The sequence below is a fragment of the Drosophila innubila genome (assembly GCF_004354385.1).
Source record: "Drosophila innubila isolate TH190305 chromosome 3L unlocalized genomic scaffold, UK_Dinn_1.0 0_D_3L, whole genome shotgun sequence".
Taxonomy (NCBI): Eukaryota; Metazoa; Arthropoda; class Insecta; order Diptera; family Drosophilidae; genus Drosophila; species Drosophila innubila.
In genome coordinates, this window is record NW_022995376.1 from 4,502,499 (window position 1) to 4,529,406 (window position 26,908).

Consider the following 26,908-nt stretch of genomic DNA (forward strand, 5'->3'; position numbering starts at 1 on the left):
TTTGAAGTTTGAGATAAAGTGTTAAGAGGAAAGTACGGGAAATATTTAAAGTGATTTAATAAAGTGGTATAATAGATGTAAGGATTATATACAATTTCCTGAAAAATTTATTTGCTTATTCCAAGTTGTACATTTTTCATTAATAACAAAAAACCTATAAAAGAAAGACAATGGTTGCCTAGTAGGCTCACATTTATTAAAAATTTAGCGTTATATTATTATTGTAAGTACGTAGGAGTATTATCGAATTACCACACTTAACTATTGCCAGATTTCTTTGCGCTTGCGTGCCTCGAAATTGTTATAAGAATGAATATTCATGTGTGCAGATGTGCAACAACCTGTAACACTGCCACATAACACATAACAACGGGTGCGTGGTTGGGGCAACAATATAACCAATATACATAGGTTGGTTGCCATGTCAACTCCCTTAACAAAGTAACTTAACGAGTGAAATCTGAATTTCTGCAGTTAAGCAAAGACACAAAAAGATGTCCAGAATATTAAAACAGGATTATCGAGCTGCGGATTTCCAGCAGCTTAGTCAGATGATCCTGAATCATCCGCTGATGAAAACGGCCACGGAATCGGATCAGTTGCAACTTCAAAAACTGCGCACTCCGGAATATCGCACCAAATGCGTAATGAGAGCTTCCCTCGATGACATTGCACTGGGAGTAAGTGTAAAACAATCACTAAAAATATAAAAATATTATTTTAAAATTGAAGCTTACAAAAAATGGTTCAGGATATCCCTGTTAAGTTTAGGAAATTTATGTGACAGTTTTAAAATAGTTTAAAAAATCTATAATATTTCATTAAAGTGGAAAAATTCCTAACGAACCGAACTTAAATTAAATATTTCGTACTCTATTTAAGGCATTCCCCGAGTAGCTAACTTTTGAAACAGGTCGGGAATAATTTATTCCGGATTACAGGATTTTTCTGTAAGGAGTAAAGCGTATATAAAAATCCAAGAATGCATATATTGAACTCCCGAAAAGTATGATATCAATATTTTGATATGTTCCTAAATTAATCTTCAATTCCTGGCAGATCAATCTGTATAAGCTGCAGTTGGGAGGCGATAAACCCGCTGCCAAAACGGAAAAAGTGAAATTTGCACCCGTTGGCAGAAGTGCCTGTAAGTCCGGCAAACCGCCTGCCACGCCCTTTATCAAGGTGCTGCTGCGGAAGACGCCTCTGGTGGTGCTCTTCGAGCGTCCCAGCATGACGGCGGAGCGGGACAGCGAGGAGGGTCGTCAGGTGCTGGCGGATAATCAACGTTACGAGGAATTGTTGGCGGGCACGGATAAATCCCGGCGTACTGTCGATGCCGATACACAAACGTTGACGGCTTTAAAGAAATCACGACTGGTGAACACGGAACGTCTGTGCACAGATCATGTCGCCTCCTATGTGTCCAACTTTGAGATGTTTGACACTTATAAAGATCTGGAGGCATCCACCAAAAAGGTGCAGGTTCAAGGCGAACAGGAGATGCAGGTAACCACCTATAAAGTTGGCGGCGTGGATCAGTTTGTGGCTATCAATAGCCTGCCCAGCTTTCGACTTGCCCTCATGCTGACCATGCGCATCCTGGCCAGCAATGTGTTTGAGCCCGAGCAGCGACGCTTTCGCAATATGACGCCACCCGATCCCTTTGCCGAGGATGTCCAGTTCAAGTATCGCCTGCGACTGCTCTGGCGTCTAAGTCCACCCTCTCCGGTGGCATCCGTGCGTCAGGCTGTGACCGCTGTGAGCTTCTGTCCCAACAATGGGGACATTATGGCCGTATCCTATGGCATCTATACCTTTGCCCAGTTATCGGCTCCAATGCGTCGTGGCTTTGTTTATGTCTGGAATATCAAGAATCCGGTGAATCCGGAACGTTGCTATAATTACAAGGTAGGAATGTAAAAGAAACAAACCTTTAACCGGTATTAACCGATTGAAATCCCTTCCAAACTTTAAACAAACTTCAAACAGCCATAACTTTGCCAAAACTTTACCGATTTTCATGCAGAATATCAATTTTATCATTATTTGGTCTCTTAATTTATTCTGCATCAAAACATTATGCACCTAAAAAATTTCATTTTTGGTCATCACTGTGAATTTTTTCCATACCTACCCCTTGACACTTTTCTAAAACTTCAAACAGCCATAACTTTGCCAAAACTTGACCGATTTTCATGCGGAATATCAATTTGATCATTATTTGGCCCCTAAATTGATTCTGCATCAAAACATTATGAACTTAAAAAATTTCATTTTTTGTCATCACAGGGAATTTTTTCTATACTTACCCCTTGACACCTTATCTCAAATTTCAAACTGTCATATCTTTGCCAAAACTTGACCGATTTTCATGCGGAATATCATTTTGATCATTATTTGGTCTCTAAATTGATGTTGCATCAAAATTTTACTAGCTTGCTATTTTTTATTACACCGATAACTGTAAAAACCGATTTGTAACCGATTCATGGGTAACGGTTACTTTCCACTTAATCAAAAATTAAATTCAAGTAACTATCGTTTTTTTTTAATTTATTTTAATTTTAAGTTTACAAATTTTTCTAATTAAATATATAAAATATGTATATTTTTTTTTTATCAAAGAATTTTTGTTTACATATTAACGTTTTTTTTAATATTATTCATCACTTACATTCTATGAAATCTAATAAATATATCTTTTGTTGATAATTATAATAAAGATACAGTAGTTTATACAATTTAAGTTGATAGAAAATGTATAGTCGATCAATTATTAACATTGCAAAAGATTGAAATATTTATTTTTTATTAAAATCCAATAGATTTGAAAACATCGAACAAACATCGATTTTATTAAAACTTCTTTCACCTTCATTCAAATTTACAACCCTCTTAAAAGGTACCCGTTGTAACCGTTAAATTTTCGCCATCTTCTCCACAACTTTTGGCCATTGGCCTGCACAATGGTAACATCGAAGTGCGCGATATTTCTCAACCAGATCAACCCCCGCTGGCCATTTCCCAACGCAACAGCTCCGTGCACTTTGAACCCGTCACGGCCATTCAATGGATCCAACGCAGCGACGGAGATGTGAGCGGAGAGGTTGAGATCACGCCCTTTTTAGCCGCCTCCCAGGCAGGAGCTATTACCAAATATCAGCTGATCAACAGTCCGCATCTTTTGGGCTTCGAGCATCAACGTTTTGAGCGTGCCGAGGGTGAGCTGGAGGGGATTCCTCTGCAGCGTCCAGCTCAACAAGTTCCTCTGCTTGCTAATCGTCATCCGCAGTGTCTGGAACTTGTGCTTGATCCTGTGCAGTCGGATATTTACTATGTGCTCACCGACGAGGGCACACTCTACAAGTGCTCCACCAACTATCCTCTGCAGCATCTGGAGCTGCGTCAGGTGCATGAATCCCCCGCTGTCTGCATGGACTTCTCCCCCTGGTCACCCAAGTTGTATCTGACCTGCGGCAGTGATTGGTGAGTCAACTTGGCAGGGAAAAAAATAATGGAACTGAGGCTAGAATTGAGATTGAAAAATGATATATACAGAATTTATTCAGAATAGTAAAAGGGAAAGAAATCGATTGTATAATAAAGTAATATCTGAGTTCGAACTTGGAGAAGTAAAAAGCGGAAAAAAGCATGGCTTAAATTAAAAACAATACTCCACTCTTCAACTTCAACTTTCAATATCTAATATCAAAGCTAGAAAAAATTTATATACTATATATTTGTTAAAAAAGACTGAGGAATATATTGAAATCAAGATCTTAAATGAATTGGGACAAGGATATCAGAGAATTTAATTCCCTTTATTATCATATTTATAAGATAAGCTTTAAATATATATTATAATATGCTCGACAAGGTTTTAAAAGTGTGTAGCATCAAAGCTAAAGTAGAGATCAAGACTTATTTTTAGAAGAATCTGGAGGAAAAGACGGAAAAAATCTAAGCTGAGTAGAGATCAAGATCTAATTAGATAATTGGGATAGTTGACGTATTTTTTTGATAGGGGAAAAACTGAAGCAGTGCTTGTGATCAAAAGAGATCTTTAATTATATTAAATGCTGCCAAATAATATAATACTTTTCTATTAAATAAGACAAATTAAACGATTATATATGCTGCCAAATAATATAATACTTTTCTATTAAATAAGACAAATTAAACGAATATAGATAAAAAATCGACTAGAATTCTGGAAAAGTTTAAATTTTCAAGATCACTTACTTTGGTTAGCATCTCCAGCTCATACTCTCATCCATTTGCAGGTGCATTCGAATCTGGTTAGCTGGTATAATTTCACCAGTGATTACACTGCAACATCATCTATCGCCAGTTCATTGTGCTCGCTGGAGTCGCACCCACTCGACTATATTGGTGTCCCTCAGTCACACCACAGTTGATATTTGGGATCTACGCTACAGCACCCTTAAACCTGTCTCATCCACCACAATTGATGCCAAGATTTGTTATACGACTTTTCGGTGAGTGTATTTTCAACAATTTACTTCCGTATTTTCCACTCCATTTCCCATCTCTCTCTCCCAACTACAGCTTTGCACATTGTGGCAGCTCCTTGGCTGTGGGCAACGAGGCCGGCAATCTGTTAATGTTGTCCTTTGAGGATATGCCCTTCCCACCGCACTTTCAGTACAGGCAGCTGAAGCGAGCAATCTACAAGGCTCTGTCCTTGGAGCCGGCTCTGAAGCAGCAGGTCAAGAGCGTTGGACACTTTGGATATCCACGTGGCGAGAAGCTTACGACAATGCAATGAAATTTAAGGAAATTTATTGTACTCTATCAATTCTTTAATATAGAAAAAGTAAAAAGTTATATTCCTGCCTTAAACTAACCGATTGTTATACTGAATATTACTTAAATCATTATTTGGAAAAAAATTTGACTTGTAAAGTTGCTACTCCAAGGTTTTACCAGACTTCAAACAGCCATAACTTTGCCAAAACTTGACCGATTTCCATGCGGAATATCAATTTGATCATTATTTGGCCCCTAAATTGACTCTGCATCAAAACATTATGCACTTAAAAAATTTCATTTTTGGTCATCACTGTGAATTTTTTCCATACCTACCCCTTGACACCTGTTCTCAAACTTCAAACAGCCATAACTTTGCCAAAACTTGACCGATTTCCATGCGGAATATCAATTTGATCATTATTTGGCCCCAAAATTGATTCTGCATCAAAATATTACTAGCTTAAAAAATTTCATTTTTGGTCATCACTGTGAATTTTTTCCATACCTACCCCTTGACACTTTATCTCAAACTTCAAACAGCCATAACTTTGCCAAAACTTGACCGATTTTCATGCGGAATATCAATTTGATCATTATTTGGCCCCTAAATTGATTCTGCATCAAAATATTACTAGCTTAAAAAATTTCATTTTTGGTCATCACTGTGAATTTTTTCCATACCTACCCCTTGACACTTTATCTCAAACTTCAAACAGCCATAACTTTGCCAAAACTTGACCGATTTCTATGCGGAATATCAATTTGATCATTATTTGGTCTCTTAATTTAGTCTGCATCAAAATTTTACTAGCTTAAAAAATTTAATTTTTTTGTCATCACTGTGAATTTTTTTCATACTTTAACACCATATCATTGATTGATTCTGTATACTTGTATGCCACTCGACTGAATGCTTAATCGAAAACACTTTTCAAGCTTAAGTTCAGCTGTGTTCCACATTGCTATCGCAAGTTGGCCCAGTTTAAAGGCTCCATTATCAGCTGTTTGGCATTTGCATACAAAGCTAATACTCGTACCTTGGGCCACCTGATAGCCACTTGATATGCACTGAGCCAAGCCAAGTTCAAGCTGTTGGTGACGTCGAGGCCTGTGTGTGGTTTCTGTGGTGTCTCACAAATGTTTTTCCCGTTTTCTCTAGTTGGAGCTATCAGTTGGAATTTTAGCGTTCAACATTCAACATGCCACATCTACTGCGTCAGAATCTATTGCTGCCCGCACCGCCCACCGTGACCCTGCACGATCCACGGACTCATCTGCGTCGCATGCCACCCGCTTATAGCACCGCCCAGACGCCCTTTAGTCGGGACAAGGATTTTGCACCGCAGTTGCGTTATCAGTTGGAGTTGCCACGCAAACCGAAGCTGCGACCCTGCAAGGTCATCTTTGTGGGTGACTGTGCCGTGGGCAAAACAGCGATCGTGAATCGGTGAGTGGTGATTTACATCGGTCCATTGCTGTTTTGAGTCACTGTTGTTTACCACCTCGCATAGATTTTGCTACGACAAGTTTCAGTCGAATTATAAGGCCACAATTGGCGTCGATTTTGAGCTGGAGAATTTCAATATACTCGGTCACAACTTTAGTCTGGAGATGTATGTAACAAAATTGGAAATAATGCACTGGAAATTAATTGAACTCCATTTTTAGGTGGGACACGGCGGGTCAGGAGCGTTTCAAGTGCATAGCGGGCGCCTATTATCGCAATGCCAGTGGTGGGTAGAGAATTGGTTTTAATATATATTTTTTGTATACCTAAATTTCATAATCAAACTTACGGAATGAATTATTATTTTAATTTTTAAATAAAATTCTTGATCCTTAACTTTAATTTCAATATTAACTTGGTTTTCATAACTATTACTTTCTGTCTCTGTTTATTTCTTTAATTTCCCTTCTTGCAGTCATTGTGGCCACCTATGACATGTCCAAGCGGGAGAGCCTTGAATCCGCCAAGAGATGGCTATCCAATGCCCTAAACTACAACACGACACAAAATACTTTGATATTCCTAGTGGGCACAAAAGCAGATCTGCTGGTAATAAGTTTACAATAATAAATATATTATAAATTTATTTGAATAACCCTTTCTTTCTAGACCAAGGAGGAGTTCATGCGCATGGAGCGTGTGGCGGGTGTGGCAGCCTCTGAGCTACAAGCTGAATACTGGTCAGTTTCAGCGCGTTCTGGTTTCAAAATTACCGAGTTCTTTCAACGTTTGGCCGCACTGGCTTTTGAGGCAGTAGTGCAGCAACAATTGAAAGCATTAAGCACAACAATTACGCAACCAACGGCACAGACAACAGAAAAATCGCACACATTTGGTAAACTACATTATTTGTTCAACAAAAGAAATTATAATTAGAGATTTTATTTGTAGATTTACGCAGCTATTTTGGCAGTCGCTCTGGCAAACAAAAAAGTGGTTGTGCCTGCTGACATGCGCTTAAGCTTATATATTTTCCTAATTTTAATAAACTGCATACCAAATAAACATTTTGAAATTCAAAAACCAGTTCTGCCATCTTTATCAATTATGCATAGCGTTGCCACTGTTCATTCAAAGTTGCCGTTTTATTGCCACTGCTCGCTTTTTGGCGCTGCCACTTATTGCAAGGTCTGGCCACGCTTATGTCAAAATTGGTTTCCGCTGATTTGACAATGCCCCTTAGTTCTCCTTTTCATTTCTTTTTCTCGTAGAAATGCCACCTAAAAAGCCAACCGAGAAATCCGGTAAGCATTTTTCATATAAAAATGCATTAAAAATGTGTGAAATTATGACGAAAAGCAAGACTAAAGCAAGCGCCATGCGTAGCAATGCGCAGAAATGTGTTTAACGTAAAATTTCAAGCAAAATTAGACAAAATGTGTTGACATGTTTACGCCACGTGCGGACGACATTGATTTTAAATGTATAATAAGTGAGATGGGCTGAAAAGTGTTTAAAACAAGCTGAATATGGATACTATTTACATTTAAAATGCAATTGTTAGATATAAATAGTGAATAATGTGTGTTTGTATTTGCTTGCTGCATTGCTTGCTTATTCGTGCATAACCCAACTTTTTTGCAGCTCTGTTTACTAGTGTAATTTTTGTGATTTATATTTACAGCGAAGCCTGGCGATAAGAAGCCAGAGCAGAAGAAGGCTGCCGCCGCGGCGCCCGCTGCTGCCAAGAAGGAGGCACCAGCTGCAGCTAAACCCGCTGCCGCTGCTGCACCCAAGAAGGCTGCTGCGCCCGCTGCCAATCCGCCCAGCTGCCTGGTGCCGCTAAGCCCGCAGCTGCTGCTGCTAAGAAGCCCGCCGTGAAGAAGACCGTGACGAAGCCAAAGGTCACAGCTGCTGCCAAGAAGGCGGCTGCCAAGCAGCCACAAAGGCTGCCGAACGCCAAGGTGGCAGTGAGATAACTTTTACTGCTATAATAACTTCATAAAACCCAATCGCCAACAGATCGTCAAGGGTGCTTTTGGCACACGCACGCGCAAGATCCGCACCAATGTGCACTTCCGTCGTCCAACAACGTTGAAGTTGCCCCGCAATCCCAAATACCCAAGGAAGTCGGTGCCAACCAGGAATCGCATGGATGCTTACAACATCATCAAATACCCGTTGACCACGGAAGCAGCCATGAAGAAGATCGAGGATAACAACACTCTGGTCTTCCTCACACACCTGCGCGCCAACAAGAACCATGTGCGTGCCGCGGTCCGTAAGCTGTACGACATCAAGGTGGCTAAGGTTAACATTCTGATCCGTCCCGATGGTCAGAAGAAGGCTTATGTGCGCCTGGCGCGTGACTACGATGCTCTGGATATCGCCAACAAGATCGGCATCATATAAACATTTTTGTCTATAAACAAAATAATAACTAAGCTGACACGATTCGAGTCTGGGTATAATAAACAAACAACAAAAACACCACTCAAAAACAACAACAAACTTGTTTGCTATGGATTTGTTATTACTTTTCTTTTCAGTTATTTGCAGGTATATCCACTATCTAACACTTTGATAAAGGTAAATTTAAACTCATTTAATAAATGACTTAAACTAATCTATTTAATTTTTCTTTTCAGTTTTCCTTCTTATCTTAAACAGTTTATCAACTTCTTTTTAAGGTGTGTATTATTTGAATTTACTTTTCTTATTCCAGTTGCTTTCTGATGATTTTTAGAGTAGGAATCTCACTGAGCTTCAGTCATTCGTTGCCATGAAATAAACTTTATCTCTAACTGACTAAATTATCTGTAATAACTTAACATCTTTAACAAATTTCTCAACTAATTCAGAGTTTTTATTTTATACTTTACAGGTTTCTACAGGAAATTGCCAATCCACAATGGATGTCTTATTTATAAGGTGTGTATTTATATATTTATTTTCTTTGGATTTATTATGATGATTTTTAGAGTAGGAATCTCACTGAGCTTCAGTCATTCGTTGCCAAGAAATTAACTTTATCTCTTACTGACTAAATTATCTGTAATAGATATATATTTTATCCAAATTCTTTAACTAATTATGCATTTTTATTATATTATTTACAGTTTTCTACAGGAATATGTCATTCAACAAAGCAGTCTTATCTATAAGGTGTGTATTTTTATTGCGATAGTTATTTTTAAGTTTATTATGATGATATAATGAGTAGGAATCTCATTGAGCTTCAGTCATTCGTTGCTATGAAATCAATTTTTGTCTCTAACTGATTAATTAACTAGCTTTTTATTAAGAAACTTGTTTTACCACAGTTTAACTAATCAATTCACATCTTTTCTTATTTCAGCAACTGATAAACTGAACTGACTGAGGAATGTCAACCCCAAAAGCAGACTAATCTTTTTCTAAACTTTTTCTATGATTAAAAAATAAAGCGATTGAATTTTCTTTTAAAATATTTGTACTGTTTATTAAATATCAACTTAATATCTGCGAAACTGTTTTCTAAACTTGTCATAATGATAATCATCTGTGGCTCGCTTGACACCATTGGGATTAGTCTGATGATGTGCTGATTTATTGTTGCCTTCTTTCTCCTCACGTTTCCGTCTGCGCTGTTCGTTGTTATCCTCAATGTTAACTGCAACAAAATATATATAAATTTATAGAAGCAGCAGGATCAATGGATAAGGATAAGCTTACAGCGATTGTGTTGCATAAAGTTAACGGCCATGTTGGTGGGCACAAATTGAGAGGGTCCATCCTTTTTATTTTTTGCGTCTTGTAGCAGCTTCTGCTTGGCATCCTCCGTTGCCTCAATATTGCGTATCTTGGCCTGGATGCCCAGATCCACCTCGGGTATGCCATTGAGCATCTGGTTGGATAACATTTCCTCGGATCTGTGTGACGAGGACTGTCGCAAATGGTCGGGCAGTGCATAGAGAGCTGCATCTTCGGGTGTAAGATACTTATGAGCATCTGCGTCATCATTATCAGCTGACTTGTCATCTGATCCGCCGCCCTTCCGCTTTTGCAGTTCCTGCTCAATGTACTTCATCATTTCCTCGTCTTCATCACGTTTGTTTGTTTCGGCTGAGAACTGTGTACCGATGCCCACATCGTAGGCATCCTCGGCTTCCTTCATTTTGCCCGATTTCAATGTCTGCATGTTGACCAGGCCACCCATTTTCACATTAAACGGATCCTTGATGGCCAATTCTTCCTCAGGTGCGACTTTCTTGCCGAGCGCAAGACCCACAAGACTGACACCATTGGGACGCTGTCGCAAACGTTGTCGCTCCTTGATCTCATCCAGAGTGAGCCTGGTTTTGAGATAATTTGTATTAATTACATACAAAACATATATAAACAATAAACTTACTGTTCCTCTTTATCACCGTCATCGGAATTCTTTCGTTGGCGCAGGTTTTTCCGGCTAGATTTCTTAAAAACTACTTTTGTGGGCTGCTTAGCATCGTCAACTTCATTCTTTGCATCTGTCTGCATTATTTTTATGACTAAACTATTAATTAATACAAGAAAAATAGGATTTGCGCACTTTTTGTTTACAATTTGCAATTGAGTACTAACAGCCACTGTTGCCAACTTAGCTATTTTATAGCTAGCCTTGGCTATTTTCAAAGTTTGATTGCTAGAAAAAAAAATTGAATATTGCCATTAGCCGGATTTATGGCTATTTAAAATATTTATTTAAATATATATAACATAGCTGAACATGTTTCGCTATTATTTTTTGCTCTAAAAGTATGCAAAAGTGCATTCCAGCCAGAAACAGCTATGTTTATTCTCCAAAAATGGCAGCACTGATGACAGCAATTGCACTGGCGATAGTATCGTTTGCTACAAAAATATATCGATACACACGGTTGCATTGACGGCGTCGTCTGTCGCTCAAAATCGATTTTTCTGGTGATTGCAAACTGCACATTTGGCGGAGCAGCAGCTGCGAAATTTGGAAACGTTTGGGAGACGCTGAATGCAACCGTAAATAACAAACGTTTAACGCATCTGAGCTAGCAAGCAAACAGGAGCAAAGGCGCCGCTCAACATGTACAATGGTATTGGGTTGACCACGCCGCGAGGCTCCGGCACCAATGGCCATGTGCAACGGAATTGGGCGTTTGTGCGTCCGGGCAAAAAGGACAAGGACTATCGTGCCGAGGACGATTCCAAGAAGTTGGACGCACAACTGAATCGTCCGCCCAACAAAGAGATACTGGATCACGATCGCAAGCGTCGCATCGAGGTCAAGTGCATTGAATTCGAGGAAATACTAGAGAAACAAGGGTAAGATCAGAATATTTAAGTTTAATATAACAGTGGACAATGTTAGTTGTGGCATGTAGTGCAATATTGCTGTTATATAACACTGGTGGCCCAAACTCTGCACATTCTCTGTGAATGCAGCAATCTCCTGCAGCAGCGTGCTACTATTTACATTATTTCTACTGCTGCTGCTGTTGTGGTTGTTGTTGTTGCTATTTCTGTTGCCCGTGTTTACATTCGGCGCCTGGTAGCAGAGAACGAACGCAACGCACACGCGCCTGACATCCACCACCAAACCAACCCTTCGACTAAAGCCACACGCACCACACCACCTAACCCTCCTCCCTCTCAGCGACACATACAGTATGTCAAGTAATTGTTTTGACCAAATGAATAACACGTTTGGGCAAATTTGCAGGAAATTTTAAGACAAAGTAGCTCAAATATTCACATCTTGGGCAATTTTCTTTTGGAAATATAATTGAATTATTTATTTAATTAATCGAATTAATTTAGCATACCAACAATTATTTATTTAATCGAATTTAGCATACGAACAGTTTCTACATAATTTTTCATAAATAAATATTTCCAAGTTGAAAATAATATGACAATATTCCACAAAATTATGTTCTATATCAACAAGCTATTTAAAGTCCACAGATAAATCTTCAATACTTATACATATGAAAGTTAAGTATATTAATTTATACATTTATTCATAGATTAATTCTCAATAAATGCAAACAAAGTCCTAATAGGCGTTAAAAAATAACGAGTAAAGGTTTTTAAATTCAATAACCTGAAATATTATCTTACATTATTCCAACTATAAAAAAATTATTATTATTTTATTATTATAAAAAAATTGTTAAGAACAAAGGAATGCTATTTAAAAATAAAATGAAACATGTTTATTTTTTTGTCATCATAATTACTTGACTAACTGTAGCTGCGCTCTGGCGCTCTTCTGGTGCCCGATTTTGAGCCTGGTCTGCGCTGAACTGAACCGAACTGAAACTGGTGGTGAAAAACTGCATTTCAGTTGTAGAGATTATTTCAATAGAGCACATCCGCACTAAACACAAGGCGGACAATTTTTAAAAAACAATCAAACGAAATTACATTAAAAGTAGTGCAACTTTATAAACAATTTAATTGCATTTTTAAAGTGTCAATTTATTAAAACAAAGCTTAGTCTTAGAGGTATAACAGGCAATCCAAATATAAAGAATTTTCCAATAATTATTGTTTAATTTCGAAACAGACGTGCGCCGGAGGACATTAAATTGCAGGTGGACTCGTATCGTCAGAAATTAATGGGACAAGGCAAAACCGATTTGGCAAAGGATGAATTTGGACGCGTAGCGTAAGTATTATAGTTTAACTAAATTAAGTTAGTTGTTAAGTGCGAATTATGTAATTTAAACATAAATTGGGCGCCCAGTGTTGAGAAATCAATAAACGCTTGAACAAAACGCGTGTCAAAATCTCTGCCAGCTGTCAACGGCATTAGTTTCCGGCTGCGCACAGCACGCCTCTGAAAAACCCCAACCCACCCCACAATCCACCCTACTTCAGGTCACACTTCCCCACTTCGACAGTCGCGTCGAGTTGTAGAGAAAAAAGCTGCTGCAAAGATTTTTACTCTCAGTCACTTCAAGTCTTCCAAAGCCAATGCACATAATGAAAGCGCTTGGCAGACGCGCTCAGGAAATACTAAATATAAATAAATTATAATAAAATATATATATAAATAATAGCAATAAAAGCAAAACGACCTGTTAAAAGTGCCCTTGACAACGACTGCATGCAGCATGCAACATTTTGGCAGCCAGAAGGCATCTCTGGAGCGCCTCTTGTGGCACTGGAAAAATCAATAGTTGACACATAAACTGGCAGCATGAAAAACAATTGAAAAACAGTTGAAAATGTGGGCAAGGCAAATGCAAATCAAGCCCCTCAAGTGCTCAGCTAAAAGCACAAATCCAAGAAAACATGTAAATGCATCCAGCTGGCGTCCAACACCACCAAAGAGGAGGAGGAACCACCAGTCAGTGGATTAGCCATGTCGTTGTCTGTCGTTGTATTTAACTAGTGGTTGCTAACGTTGTGGATGAATTAAATTGCAAATTAAAATGCAAATGCAAGTGTCAAGTGTTGAATTGGAGCATTAAGCTCATCAATGTGGAGCAGAGTGGATAAATGGACACTGTAATGTGAGCACCACACTTGAACCACTCAACTGAAAGCAACAAATCACTAAATAAGTCTTCCAAAACTTAGCACGTAATTAGTTTTAGTCTTAGTCGCTAAACGGAGTCAAACGTATGCGCTGCAAACGGAGTAATTAATTAACATAACAAATGCTATTTATATAAATTAGAAAATAATATATAAATATATCGCAACGTCTTCCAAATCGTTAAAAATAAAAACAAGTGAATAACAACAAATGTAGTGTTAAACTTTATATAAAAATATAATCCAACGTCTTCCAATTAATGAATAAATAAAGCAAATATTTTTATATGAAACAACCAAAAAGATAACATAAATTTATATAAATTCACAAACGTGTCTAATAATAAATTATAATTTTACATAAAAGTTAAATTATTAAGATATAATTAAATCTATTATAATCCACGGTCTTCCAAAATAAATTGTGGAAAGTAAAACTATAATTGAAATTAATATTTAATATACTATTAAAATCTACAGTCTTTCTGAACAGATTATGGACAATTTTTAAAGTATATATATGGTAAACAAACTACAATTATTATTTTATAACTGACAAATTGTGGGAATGTAAACTTTAAACTAATATAAAATTGTGTGAAAAAGACTTTCATAGTTAAATATATTTTTTTAACACACACACTGTAAAGTAATATATACATTTAAAATTGTTGATAAATTAAAAGATAAAAGTATAATCCGCGCTCTTCCTGAACCAATTTTAAGTAATATAAAAAATATATATTGTGGAAAAGAACTGTAACTGAACAAGAATAAAATAATAGTAAAAACACACACGCTCTTTCAAAACAAATTACATAAAATAATAATAATATATAAAAAATTAAAAGGACAAAAAATATCTCTAAAAAAATAAAGAGTAAATAATAAGGTGGAAAAATAATATAAATTTATTTTATATAATAATTAAAAGCATACAAATCCGCGGTCTTCCTGTTTAAATTGTGGAGCTTAATATTTTATACAAAACTTAAAATAAATAATAAGTAAATAAAATTTTATAATCCATTGAAAACACTCTCTGCATAAGGCGTTAACATCCACTTGCCACATCCACTTTGAAGTTGCAACCCTTATTGAAGAAACTTGAACTCTCCACACGAAATGCTCTCCTCGGAAGTCTACACGAGCACAACAACCACGGCAACGACAATGGCAGCGGCAGCGGCAACATCCACGGCAGCAACAGCAACAACGACAACAACAACAACAAAAGCATCCACCACGTTGCATGTGGTTAGGGCCAAGAAACGACGCAAGCGTCGCAAACGCGCAGGACACGCAACCGGCTGCAACAACAACAGTAACAACAACAACAGCAACCAGAACAGCAACAACAACAACAGTAACAACAACAACAGTCAGGCTGTAATTGGCTGTGTGGCTGCCACTGCAACGACTTTGGGGAGTGGCAGGAAATGCAAGGCACAATACTTTCAACACGACAATCGCGAGTATATAGCCAAGTATGAGAGTTTCCACTTCACAAGCACGGCAACACAGGCAACAACAGCGGCGGCACTTAACTATGCCGCTGTGGCCAAGAAGTTCAAGCCATTGAGGCCACCGGTTTTGGCAAGCGGCGCCAAGAAGAACAGGCGCACAGCTCAGCTGAGAAAGCAATCCAATGACTGCGCCTGCGTCTGTCAGTCCAGTCAGAGTCCAGCCATGACGCAATGCCCGCAGGAGAAGGCGCACAGCCAGCAAACAGCTGATGCCAGTCAACGGAAACGGGAACGGGAACTGAAACACACGGCAAACAACTCAACACAACCATCCAAATACACATCCACCTCCAAAATCAATAATATCAATGGCAACAAAGCGCTGCCGGTGCTGCTCGAATTACTGAAGCATTCATCCAGCACATGGCTGGAGACATTGCTTCTTGGCGCTGGCAGTGCAGCCGTGGCGAGGTAGTCTACTCCACAACTAAACCTTGCCCTTAACCTTCAACCAGAGACCATAACAATAATAGCTTTACAAATGAAAATTATTTCTTTATTTTTACCATAACAATCAATTTCAACTCTTACTTTTTTATTAAAAAAAAAAGAAGTTATATGAAAGTAAATAATACTTCTAAAAATAGGCAGTAATAAAATAAAACTGATTATAATAATAATTTTATGATATTTTATATTGACATTTGATTATACCTTAGATTTCTTCACTTTACATCAAATATTAGAGTTAAAATTAATTTGTATAATAAATATTTATACCTTTCAAGTCATAAAACGTTTATCTGGGATTTTCTATCATTTAAGTAATTTTTGTAGGTTTTAATTAAACTCTTATATAGCCCAAAAACGATAATAGTTTAACAATGTAAAATTATATCTTAATTTTGCCACAACAATCAATATCAACTCTTACGTTTGATTCAAAATAAAATCGTAATTTTAAAGTAAATATTCCTGCCAAATATAGGGAGTAAAATATATAAAGTAATGATGATAAAATTGATTATAAAAAATATTTTGTGATATTTTAAAGTTAAATTAAATATAACTTTTGATTTCTTTACTTTACATCAAATATTAGAGTTAAAATTAAGTTTTATAATACATATTTATACTTTTCCGGCCTGAAAACGTATCTTTGGGATTTTTGATCATTAAAGTAATTTTTGTAGGTTTAAATTAAACTCTTATATAGCCTGAAAACTGGGGTTTTCCATCGTTTTAATTAAGAAAAAAAGTATTTCTGGGATATTCTATTGCTTAAGAAATTTGTGTAGGATTTCATTAAATAATAGTTTATTTGCAAGCCCTGCTGTAAACCTAAACTAATCTTCTATTTTTATTCTATTTGCAGCGTGCGTGAAACACATCAAATAGCTGAGGCACAGCAGCAGAAGAACGCCAAGTTGCGTGAGGCATTCAACATATCCGAGTACTTTGTGGAGGGCAGCAGCTTTGATAGCGATCGCAAGGCCAAAGAGGATTTGGCCAAGAGTGTGGCACTGCAAAAGGAGCTGGACGCACAGCGTGAGAGCCTTGCAGCGGCGGCAGCGGCCGCAGCAGCAGGCAAGGACAAGGAGACGGGCAAACGTTATGCTCTATTGCGTACGCCTTCCCGGGAGCGGGATGAGGCCACAGCTGGCAAGTCGGATGCCGGATTGGCCAACAGTGGCGATGAGCGCGAGCATGTCTCAAAGTCTGACAAAAAGAAGAAAAAGAAGCGCGCCAGGGAAAGGTAATGGATAAATAATTAATAAGCTATAATCTATACAGATAGATACTAATTCGAATTCCAATTAATTTGCAGTTCGGCAAGTCCAGAGCGCAAAAAGGACAAGAAGAAAAAGTCCAAGAAGCACAAGAAAGAAAGGTAAGAAGCGGAAAGGAAGCGCAGCCCACGAGTCCTATCAAAATTGTAGACCTCTGTTAAAAATCTACTTTACATATATAGTTTTTTAACTTTGTTTTCAACCTGTTTGTCAAACTCATAAAATACTTTTTAGTTCCATTGTAAAACTGTTTATAACTTAGTTTTTCATTTAGTCTAATCTATCTTACTATCTGAAAACTATTGTTGTTTGTTGTTGATGTTGTTGTTGTTGAAAACGTGAGAAATGATGAAAAATCGAAAACCTGTAAACTAACAAAACAACTGCTTAATACATTTTGTGTTTTTCCGTCTCTACTCCTTCTTTTACATTGCATTTGAAACTGAAACTGAAACTCAAACTCAAACCACAAAAGGGACTCATATGAGAAAGAAAGTAAAAAGAAGCGAAAAGTTATGTACTAATGAATTTGCATACACACATCTAATACACACTTAGTTATAAAACCAAACTTATAAACAACAAAATGAAATTATATGAAATGTTTCAAATGCGTTTTCATAAAACAGATTAAAGTATTATAATATACTTTGTTAACTGAAATGCAGAGAGAAAAAACTCGTTTTATTTGTTTTAAATAATATGTGTAGGGTTCTATCTATTTATCTATCTTTCTAACTATCTATATTTTAACACACACTCGCACAACCAAAGTAATACACACACACACACACACAACCTACTTACAAATCATTTCATTTTTATAATAACAAAATAAAATGGGTAAGTAGAAATTCGAATACATTATTTATTTATCATTGAAAACCCGTTAGAAAGCTACACACACACACACACTCACACAACAAATAAACCAAGCATAAAGTTTAAGAAGGAAAACAAAAAATAAATAAATAAAATGAATAGAATTCCAACTGTGTTTGCAACAATTAAAAGCAAATTACTTTCTCATCTTTCTTTCTATTATTATTATTACCTACTACTATTTATTAAGACAATGCAATTTTGAGCAGTATTTCGATTGAAGGTAAAGCACTAAACCACAAGTTAACCAAACCTATAACAAAATAACAAAAAAAATCAAAAAACGTTTCTAATGTTGCTGCCAAAATGGAAGTTAGACAGACCAAAATTACTAGATGAATTAATAGAGTCCCCTCTCTATTTTTTGATATATGTGCAGCGATTAATCTTATAAAATGTATACCATTCTATTTGCAGTAAGTCGAAAAAGAAGAAATCCCGTAAGCGCAAATATAGTGGCAGCGATAGCGCCGATAGCGATAAGGATAAGGATTCGGAGGATGATGAGGGGAACAGTAGCGATGCGGAACGTGAGTTGAAGAGCGCACGCAAGAAAGCCAAAAAGGATAAGGTAATGCAAATGCATAATACTAAATTTATAATGACAAAGTAATGAGTGTTGAAATTCCCCTTAATTCCTACCAAAAAAAAAAAAAAAAAGAGAGAATTCAAATAAAGTTTTGATAAAAAACTCAGTTAAAGTGCATGTCCTGTGCTTAATCAACTCGATCATGTCTTTTTCAACTTTTTATAAACTCTTAACCACTCTCTTACTAATTCTCTATATAATCGCCCATATAATACGATATATATAATAACACCCTCAGCCATATGATGTAACATTCTTTCTCTAACAATTGTATACATTCATCTGAAACCCAATGGAAATCAAATATATTATTGTCTTTCTCTCTATCTCTTTGAAAAAAAAAAATATACATATATATATACTATATGTATGTGTGTATTATATATATATAAAAAAAAATATATAATTATATGATGATAACTCGATTGACTTGATCGTTTTTATGTTGTTTTTCAATTGTTCACCAAATATTAAACATACGCCATTTCTTCTCTTGCTTATTTACTTCTTCTTTTTTCCACCAAAAATATGAAACATTTACTAATAATTAATAACAAATAACCAAAGTACTGAAACTACTTATAAAGTCTACCTGCATATAAAGCATTATCTACCACATAAATCAAATATTATAAAACATAGTAAAAAGATCGAAAAAAAAACAAAACAAAATAACATAAATGTAAAGAAAACAAAATCTATACAAAATTCACCCCACAAAATATTGTAAAAGGTAAAAAACAAGGCTTCAAACGCATTCACAATCTAGTATTATTAAACTGTTTTCATTTCAATTTGGATTCAGTTCTATTCAGTTTATGTAGCTAGTCGAAATTTTGATTTATTTTGGAGGACTATGCATAAATTTAACTTATAGATAGGAATCGAAAATAACAATTATGAAAAGCCGAGAAAAATTTAGAGCTATAATTATTATTTAATATAAATTTTGTAAGCTTTTCCCGAGTTAACTTTGTGCATAGACTCTTTAAATATTCTGTTTTTGTTTTCTGAAATTATTGCGTAAGATTTTGAGTTTTAAATGTAGTTTTTGAAAAAAAAAAAAAAAACAAAATCCAATCCAATCAATTTATAAGTAACTTTTAAGAAACGACAAAAAGAAAATTTATATTTTGTTTATAAAAACCCTTGGCGCTTCATTGATATAGGATAGCTTTCAAAGGCTCTCTTGTAGTTTTGTAAGTACTTTCATTTGTCTGTTTTCTTTAAAAATATTCTAGTCTGTACATACAACAACAATAATAACAATAATCAATTTCCTCAAAGAATTTAAAAATAAAAAGAAAGAAAGAACAACGCTTGAGAAAACACTGCAAAAAAAAAGAATCGCTGTCAAATATTCGAATCATGCCAAAAAGCGAGAATCCATCTGAGATATTCAACATATATACTCGCATCATATGCCACATATCACATATTGAATGACTAATGTTTTATAATATTAATAAATAATTAAGCAAATACAAATATTGCTAATAGTTAGACTTTTAGCAAGTTGCCGTTAGTTCTTGATGCTTCCTTTTTGCTAATAATTTGCCCTCTTTTATTATGCAGAAGAAACGCGATAAGAAACTAAAGAAGAAGAATCGCGCACGTGCCAGCTCCACGGACTCGGCGCGTTCCAAGTGAGTAGCAAGTGATGCCCTTAATTCCAATATACAAATCATATCTTAAACTTTAACGTTTACAGTTCCCCAGCGCGTAAGGAGAAGAAATCGGGCAAATCTCGTGCTCCGGCTGAAGACAATGGCACACCACGGGAGAATCCCTACCGCAGTCGTTCGCCGGAGCGACGCAGGGATGCGAAGGGACGACGCAATGATTCCTCGGTCGACAGTCGCCGTCATAAGTCAAAGGAGCGACAGGTGGCAACACGAACTCCGCCGCGACGAGATGCGGAGCGGAAACGTTCCAAGGAGCGACAACGCTCCAAGGAGAGACGACAACGTTCCAAGGATCGACAGCGCTCCAAGCAGAAGCAGCGACAAAAGTCCAAAGAACGTGAGAGATCCAAGGAACGACAAAAGTCAAAGGAACGCCAAAGATCAAAGGAACCAAGGATCAAGGAAAGACAGCGCTCCAAAGAGCGCAAACGTTCCAAGGACAGAGTGCGCTCCAAGGAGAGACAACAGTCAATAGAGAAGGAGAGACAGCGATCAAAGGAGAGAGTGCGCTCCAAGGAGAGATTGCGCTCTAAAGAGCGAGCACGCTCCAAGGAGAGATTGCGCTCCAAGTCGAAAGAGAGACAACGTTCCAAAGAGAGACTGCGCTCCAAAGACAGACAAAGATCGAAGGACAGACAACGCTCTAAGGACAGACGTCGCTCCAAGGAGAGATTGCGCTCCAAAGAGCGACAACGCTCCAAGGAACGTCCGCGATCCAAGGAGCGACAACGCAAAGAGCTGTCCAAGGAGCGTCCACAGCGACGTGAACGCAGCAAGGAACGTCGCAACGAGCGTCGTTCCGTGTCGCGTGAGAACCGTAAAATGGAACGCTATTCGCGCTCCCGCTCCCGTTCACCAATCCAAAAGAAGCCACGTAGTCGCTCCATTGACGCTGTGCCGCCCAAGAAATCGACGCCCGCTTTTAATCCCTTCAAGGCAGCCGAGGACACTGTTAATGACATACTTGGCACAAAGTCCGTAATGGTGGAGCTGACAAAGCGCAAGCGTGCAGCATCCAGCTCCAGCTCAGCATCGGGCAGCTCCAGCAGCAGCAGTTCCTCCTCCTCCTCCCGCAGCGAGGCGGGCACACCGTCACCCAAAAAGCAGCCGGAGCAGCTGAAGCGGGAAGTGTGCAGTCCGAAAAAGGAACGCGCAACGCCACCAAAGCGCAGCTCCAGAAACAAGGAGAAAGAGAGAGAAAAGGAGAAGGAGAAGGAGAAAGACAGCGCCAAGGATAAGGGCAACACGCCAAGTCCCAGACCCAACAAACGACGCTCCGGCAGCTCCAATTCATCGGAATTGCGCTACTCGCCGGCGGAACGGAATCCCGAGCGTTATCAGGACATTATACAGGACAAGAAGCGGGCGAGCAACACAAAACCAGCGCCTGTAGTGCGTCTGCGTGCCCAAAGCGACGATGGCAGCGATGCCGAGACGAGCGGAGTCGCCGCTCTCGAGGATTATCAGCACACAAAGCGGGAACGCGAGGAATTGCAAGAGTTGCGCATGCTGGAACAGCTGAAATCCGGCATAGCGGCCAAGGCAAAGCAGAAGCACAAAACGCTGGAGAAGAATGGCAGCGATGCCAAGGATGTTGCTGGTGCCGAGGGCAGCGAAGTAAGTGGAGATTCTCTGATGACGATGACGATGACGACGAAACGTAATTCGCTAAATGAGTTTCTTGTTGCTAACAATGTAATCGCTTTAATTAACCCACTGACAACAACAACAACAACGACAGCGACAACAACAAGCTTAATAACACCAACAATAACAACAGCGACGACGACGACGACAACAGCAACAGCAACAACTAGAACAGCAACAACAACACCGCCGCCTTTGGAAGCGTTGACGGAACAAAAGCTGGCGGAGATTAGCCATAAGAGAGACACAAATACGCCGCCAATTTGCAAAGCGCCCCAAGTGGCTGCAAATGGTGGTGTTAAGAGTCCATTGCTAACAACAACAGCAACAACAATTGCTGCCGCCAGCGCAGCAACAATTGCAACTGCTGCAACAGCAACAACAAGCTTTGCAGGCGCAGCAACAGCAACAGCTAAATACAATCATAGACAGCAACAACATGCACAACAACATCCACATCATCAAACGAAACGGATTTTTCATAATCGCACGCTGAATAACAATCCCAACAGTAGACATAATACTAACCATAATCATAACCATAGCAATAACAACAATAATAACAACAACAACAACAATAACAATAACAATCATGCATGTGGTGGTGGTGGTGGTGGTGCTCCTCATACTAATCCCAATGCGCTGCCTTTCTTGGCCGGCACACCGGGCACATACAATCGCACGACGAATCGCTTGAATCATGGTCCATTGCTGACGGCAACACACTACAACATTTGCAAGAATCAGCACAACAACAACATCATCGGCAACATCGGCAGCAATAACAACTTGCCAGCTTTATTAACTCGACGAGATCCGCGCAGTTTGAACATGTTTAATCCCAATCTTTATGGTCAGCATGCGCTGTTGGCAGCTGCTCCTGGTCTGCAACACCATCATCATCATCATCATGCCAGTCGACATCATCATGGTGGTGCTGCTGGTGCCGGTTTGTTGTCTCTTTCTGCTGCTGTTGGTGGTGGTGGTGGCGCCAATGCGGCAGCTGCTGCCGCCGCCGCTGCCGGTCTGGCATTGTTGGGTCATCCAATGCCACATGGTCGCTATAATGCAGCGTCTAACATTAATAATTTAAGCTATCATCATCATCATCATAGTAATCATCATCAGCAGTTGAATAAGCCGAAAATTGTTATAAAACCATTCAAAATTCACGATCCACAGCCTTTGGTTGCGGCACTCGCGGACAGCACGCTGGTGGATGCCATTGTCTCCAAGGTGTCGACCGCCACAGTCGCTGCCGCTGAGAGTGCGGCGCGTCGCAGTCGCAGCCGCTCGAGACGCAGCAGCCGAAGTAAACGACGCACGAGCAGCGGACGGCATCATCATCGTTCCAACAGCCGCTCCAGATCGTAAGTACAGCAGCTCAAGCAACACTATACTAAGCAGTTACTACTTTTCTAATACTATTCCTACTACATTTACTCCTTTGTCACTACTAACAGTATTACTGTTACTGTTGCTACTACTATTTATTAGTTCTACTATTGCGACTACTTTTACTACTATTTTTTAGTTTCACTTTCTCCATTTCTATTACTACTGCTACTATAATACTTTTACTTCAACTATTACTATTACTATTGCCACTTCTATTAATGCTACCATTCCATCCATTTCTACTACCATTCTTCTCGCTACTACTTACAATGTTTTTGGTGCATTTGTCAATTCTAACTCTAATCATTAAAACTAATTTCGAATTTGAGCATTAAAAAAAGGAGTAGAAAAATTATGTTATTAAATTGTTTTTACAAATTTTCCATAAATTCAACTTTTGAATTCACACACATATATACCATAAATATAATAAATAGAATGAATAGAATACTATAATATATATATATTATAAATTGTATGCTATAAACTCCTAAAAATATTGTAAAATGTACAAAAACCAACATATTTTAAAAGAAAAAATAAGAATTACATAATAAAAATTATATTTGGTCCATAAGAATGTTAAAAATTATTTTTGATATATGTATTTGACATACTTTTAAATTTTGCCAAATTAGATTTTTTAAAAAATTACAATTCTATGCTAATTAAATCAAATGAAGTGCAAAAAAATATTTAAAATTCTGTAAAGTATTTAAAATATCACAAAATCCTATAAGATACCCATATTAACATATTAAAAGTTATATTTGGTGCCCTTCATTAGCATTTCATTTTGTATTCATAATTAAAAAATTAGTTAAAAGATTGTATAGTCGCTCTCTGATACTTATTACTTAACTTCCTTGTTTACTTGCAGACGTTACAGCTCGTCGAGCAGTCGTAGTGGTTCGGGCAGCTCCAGATCCCGCTCCGGCTCGCATTCGTCCCGCTCCAGCTGCTCGTCGCGCAGCAGTTCCGGCAGCTCCTCCAGCAGCGGCTCCGGCACATCACAGTCCGGCTCACGCTCGCCATCCATACCCAGACGACGCGGCTCGCCCAGCTTTCTGGACAGACGTCGGATTACAAGGTGAACTACAAGCAGCGAAATTTATCAAGATTAAACTTTCAGCTAATTTAATTTAAACCTTGCAGAGTTTTTTAAATCTCTGCATTGTTTTTTTCATATTTTTTTAAACTTTTATTTATGGATTCTAATATATTTATTTGTTTACTTTAATTTTTAATTAATGCATTTTTGTAGCCGTCGCTCCCCACGAAGCACAAGACGTTAGCAGGTTGACCTCTTCAGTTGCATCCATTTCCAATCTAAACAAATTCATAATTTTTAGCAAACGCCAGATTTTTGTTCAATTAATTTTCTTTTCTTACAGCTGACTCAGGAAATAATTACAATTATATTTTATTATCTCTCATTTTTTATATAAACAAATTGGCTTTTTTTAATGCAATATACATATAATTATTTTCTCTGTATTCTCTGTAGGCTGCTTGTAAAATGTATTGTAATATCTTGATTATGATTATCTAAATACTTGTAATGCTATTTAGTTAATGCAAAAAACACATTTTGTTTGTGTGCACAATAAATTATGTCATCTACGATTTTATTACATTTATCTTTCTTTAAAAAAGGATTTAGTTTCCTTTCATTTCTGTTGATTACAATTTTCAGTTTGGTAAGTTTTCAATTGAGTTTTTATTTTTATTTTTTCATTTATTAAAATGGTTTAACTTTTATCTAATCTGAACTTTAATTGTTGCAGTGCGCGAAAGCGACCTATACCCTATCATCACAAGTCGAACGCGGAGGGGGGTATTGGCAATGGCGATGGCGACGACCATGTGGACAATGACGCCTCCAGCTGCTGCTCCAGTTGCTTCAGTCGCGCCAGCTCACCTGGCTCACCTCCAATTTCCGGCACACCAATGCACCATAGTCGAAGTCCATCGGCGATTGCTTTTTGAGTGTTACACGAATCGCTGCGCAAGATGTGCGGCGAGCTGTGAGGCAAATCATCAAATCATACTAGTCAGATATATATAAGTATATATAAAATTGTCTTAGCTATGTTGTGTGAAAATTTCAGCCTCCTGGGCCTTATGGTCTGGGCTGTGCATTGATCAGTCAGTGAGTCAGGACAAAGAGTTTTATATATATAGTCACCATATGCACAGAGACACTCCTATCCTTTAAGCTAGTTGTTGTGTTTTGTTTTAGACACATTCCATATAACTAAGTTGTATTATTGTTTAAACTAGGCGTTTCTATAACATTACTGTAGCTAATTCATAATCTAGTCACGACCAGAAAAGTATATTATAATTATTATGCCAATGATACTCGAACATGCTCGATTATTTGCTAGTTTTAAGCTGCGTTTTTAAAAATAAATATTAACTATTATTTGTTGCCATTTCAAATGCATATTTTTTTATTATGGATATACAAAAATAGGTTTTTGAGGCGATAAGATGCTAATCTTAAATGAACACAAACATATACACACACACGTACACACTAATATTATTGGCCTCGTTGGAAACCTTTGAATCCCCGGGGCAGATAAAACAGTTAAGAGTCCAGCGTTATCAACAAGCTCATCGTTAAACTAACGCCATATGCATAAGAATATATATATATAAATGTATATATATAGATAAAAGGGAATGTGCTTATTTGGACTTCTCGGCTGCCAGTTTCTCCTGATGACGACGACGTTTCTGGGCAATATAAATCACCCAGATGAAGGCAATAATGCCGGAGCTAATGGAGCGGAACATGGGCGGCACATAGGCAATATTCAGATATACAGCCAGCGACAGGTAACGCCAATTGGCACTCAGCACGGGCCAGTAAAGCTTCTCCACATTCTTGATAGCAACACTGTGAGAGTTGCCCTATAATTTAGAAGTAATCATCATTAATTATGTATGCTCCCATAGAGTGCATCATTAAGAAACTTACCTCGAACAGCGAGAGGAAATAGAGTGACAAAAACTGATAAAGTGGCGCAAAAGCTAAACGCTCCGACAGGAACAAGAAGAACTTTCTGAAGCGCAGATCATGACTAAACAAACGTTCCACAATCTGATAAAAATAATGTGGAATAGTGCCGCCAAAGATTAATCCAAACAAACCATAAGCAAAGACGCTGTGTTGATTCAGTTTCTTGGCGCCCGAAATGCGCTGGGAGGTGACATTCGCTGTGGTGGCCAAAAAGCAACTGCAATGCACATAATAACATTAATACCCTGTAAACAAAATCGGAACAGTTGTAAACACTTACGCCGTTACGCATTTTGTGCGCACAGGATGATTGAAAAGCTGCTCCAAATAGCTGCCAAAGAGCGAGTACAACGGCCTTGAGAGTGACATGCTGATGCTGCTGTAAATTAATTGAATTTTTTAATACTTTCAATATGCAGTTTTACTTTGCAAAGTGCAAAGTTCAAAGTACGCCGCCACACAACTGATAACAACACAAAATCTTACTAACCAAACGGTTGAAGCGGTGATAAAACACTGAACCAAATAATATGCACACCTGCAGACAGCACTGCCAACTTGTTTTAAATGCATATCGCACCAAAAAAATAAGTTGGCAGCTTCACGAATTTAAGCCCATTTTCATCTTGTGATCAATTTCCCATAAACCCATTTA

General features: G+C 37.9%; 6 protein-coding genes and 3 non-coding genes across 11 annotated transcripts; 7 read left to right on the forward strand and 2 right to left on the reverse strand.

Annotated features, from left to right (window-relative positions):
- Positions 1–494: 494 nt before the first annotated feature.
- On the forward strand, positions 495–4,792 carry LOC117789177 (WD repeat-containing protein 78). The gene is made up of 5 exons (XM_034628258.1): positions 495–680; positions 1,060–1,911; positions 2,906–3,489; positions 4,287–4,502; positions 4,573–4,792. Exons 1-5 carry the CDS (start codon positions 495–497, stop codon positions 4,790–4,792), a joined length of 2,058 nt encoding a protein of 685 aa, XP_034484149.1.
- Positions 4,793–5,975: 1,183 nt separating this feature from the next.
- Positions 5,976–7,306, forward strand: LOC117789185 (ras-related protein Rab-34). The gene is made up of 6 exons (XM_034628268.1): positions 5,976–6,223; positions 6,288–6,389; positions 6,445–6,509; positions 6,699–6,832; positions 6,893–7,118; positions 7,175–7,306. The coding sequence occupies exons 1-6, from the start codon at positions 5,976–5,978 to the stop codon at positions 7,231–7,233; spliced, it is 834 nt and encodes a 277-aa protein (XP_034484159.1). The 3' UTR covers positions 7,234–7,306.
- Positions 7,307–7,410: 104 nt separating this feature from the next.
- On the forward strand, positions 7,411–8,730 carry LOC117789183 (60S ribosomal protein L23a). The gene is given in 4 exon segments (XM_034628266.1): positions 7,411–7,527; positions 7,908–8,053; positions 8,056–8,235; positions 8,237–8,730. Coding segments are annotated over 4 exon segments (756 nt in total). The 5' UTR covers positions 7,411–7,496; the 3' UTR covers positions 8,636–8,730.
- Positions 8,731–8,943: 213 nt separating this feature from the next.
- On the forward strand, positions 8,944–9,041 carry LOC117789294. The gene has a single exon (XR_004617859.1). It is a non-coding gene; the product is annotated as a small nucleolar RNA Me28S-Am2634 (small nucleolar RNA).
- A 137-nt stretch (positions 9,042–9,178) lies between these two features.
- LOC117789293 lies at positions 9,179–9,276 on the forward strand. The gene has a single exon (XR_004617858.1). It is a non-coding gene; the product is annotated as a small nucleolar RNA Me28S-Am2634 (small nucleolar RNA).
- Positions 9,277–9,414: 138 nt separating this feature from the next.
- Positions 9,415–9,514, forward strand: LOC117789292. The gene has a single exon (XR_004617857.1). It is a non-coding gene; the product is annotated as a small nucleolar RNA Me28S-Am2634 (small nucleolar RNA).
- Positions 9,515–9,677: 163 nt separating this feature from the next.
- On the reverse strand, positions 9,678–10,806 carry LOC117789182 (telomere length and silencing protein 1 homolog). Its single transcript, XM_034628265.1, has 3 exons — positions 10,617–10,806; positions 9,938–10,557; positions 9,678–9,875 (listed from the first exon to the last, which is right to left on the reverse strand). The coding sequence occupies exons 1-3, from the start codon at positions 10,739–10,741 to the stop codon at positions 9,718–9,720; spliced, it is 903 nt and encodes a 300-aa protein (XP_034484156.1). The 5' UTR covers positions 10,742–10,806; the 3' UTR covers positions 9,678–9,717.
- A 375-nt stretch (positions 10,807–11,181) lies between these two features.
- LOC117789175 (serine/arginine repetitive matrix protein 2) lies at positions 11,182–25,667 on the forward strand. Of its 3 annotated transcripts, none has more exons than XM_034628251.1 (10): positions 11,182–11,542; positions 12,789–12,890; positions 16,607–16,987; positions 17,060–17,122; positions 18,321–18,474; positions 20,068–20,138; positions 20,204–21,794; positions 23,007–23,194; positions 24,103–24,312; positions 25,010–25,667. In XM_034628251.1, exons 1-10 carry the CDS (start codon positions 11,304–11,306, stop codon positions 25,209–25,211), a joined length of 3,201 nt encoding a protein of 1,066 aa, XP_034484142.1. In that variant the 5' UTR covers positions 11,182–11,303; the 3' UTR covers positions 25,212–25,667. The 3 variants fall into 3 exon arrangements, with proteins under 3 accessions (XP_034484142.1, XP_034484143.1, XP_034484144.1); XM_034628252.1 differs by lacking the exon at positions 25,010–25,667 and adding an exon at positions 24,487–24,853 and having other exon boundaries at positions 11,184–11,542; XM_034628253.1 differs by lacking the exons at positions 18,321–18,474; positions 20,068–20,138; positions 20,204–21,794; ... (1 more) ...; positions 24,103–24,312; positions 25,010–25,667 and adding an exon at positions 17,497–17,699 and having other exon boundaries at positions 11,205–11,542.
- Positions 25,655–26,727, reverse strand: LOC117789184 (peroxisomal membrane protein 2). Its single transcript, XM_034628267.1, has 3 exons — positions 26,534–26,727; positions 26,212–26,470; positions 25,655–26,144 (listed from the first exon to the last, which is right to left on the reverse strand). The coding sequence occupies exons 1-3, from the start codon at positions 26,620–26,622 to the stop codon at positions 25,920–25,922; spliced, it is 573 nt and encodes a 190-aa protein (XP_034484158.1). The 5' UTR covers positions 26,623–26,727; the 3' UTR covers positions 25,655–25,919.
- Positions 26,728–26,908: the final 181 nt, after the last annotated feature.

Bases quoted from the DNA above. Each gene is read 5' to 3' on its own strand.
- LOC117789177 (XM_034628258.1), top strand. From the start codon at position 495: ATGTCCAGAATATTAAAACAGGATTATCGAGCTGCGGATTTCCAGCAG. The intron at 681-1,059 runs GTAAGTGTAAAA...AATTCCTGGCAG, and splicing joins TCGATGACATTGCACTGGGA to ATCAATCTGTATAAGCTGCA. The intron at 3,490-4,286 runs GTGAGTCAACTT...ATCCATTTGCAG, and splicing joins CTGACCTGCGGCAGTGATTG to GTGCATTCGAATCTGGTTAG.
- LOC117789185 (XM_034628268.1), top strand. From the start codon at position 5,976: ATGCCACATCTACTGCGTCAGAATCTATTGCTGCCCGCACCGCCCACC. The intron at 6,390-6,444 runs GTATGTAACAAA...CTCCATTTTTAG, and splicing joins CACAACTTTAGTCTGGAGAT to GTGGGACACGGCGGGTCAGG. The intron at 6,510-6,698 runs GTGGGTAGAGAA...CCCTTCTTGCAG, and splicing joins CTATTATCGCAATGCCAGTG to TCATTGTGGCCACCTATGAC.
- LOC117789184 (XM_034628267.1), bottom strand. From the start codon at position 26,622: ATGTCACTCTCAAGGCCGTTGTACTCGCTCTTTGGCAGCTATTTGGAG. The intron at 26,471-26,533 runs GTAAGTGTTTAC...TGTGCATTGCAG, and splicing joins CGCACAAAATGCGTAACGGC to TTGCTTTTTGGCCACCACAG. The intron at 26,145-26,211 runs GTAAGTTTCTTA...TCTAAATTATAG, and splicing joins ATTTCCTCTCGCTGTTCGAG to GGCAACTCTCACAGTGTTGC.
- LOC117789182 (XM_034628265.1), bottom strand. From the start codon at position 10,741: ATGCAGACAGATGCAAAGAATGAAGTTGACGATGCTAAGCAGCCCACA. The intron at 10,558-10,616 runs GTAAGTTTATTG...TCTCAAAACCAG, and splicing joins GACGGTGATAAAGAGGAACA to GCTCACTCTGGATGAGATCA. The intron at 9,876-9,937 runs GTAAGCTTATCC...ATTTTGTTGCAG, and splicing joins CTTTATGCAACACAATCGCT to TTAACATTGAGGATAACAAC.
- LOC117789175 (XM_034628251.1), top strand. From the start codon at position 11,304: ATGTACAATGGTATTGGGTTGACCACGCCGCGAGGCTCCGGCACCAAT. The intron at 18,475-20,067 runs GTAATGCAAATG...TTTATTATGCAG, and splicing joins AGAAAGCCAAAAAGGATAAG to AAGAAACGCGATAAGAAACT. The intron at 21,795-23,006 runs GTAAGTGGAGAT...CACGATCCACAG, and splicing joins CTGGTGCCGAGGGCAGCGAA to CCTTTGGTTGCGGCACTCGC.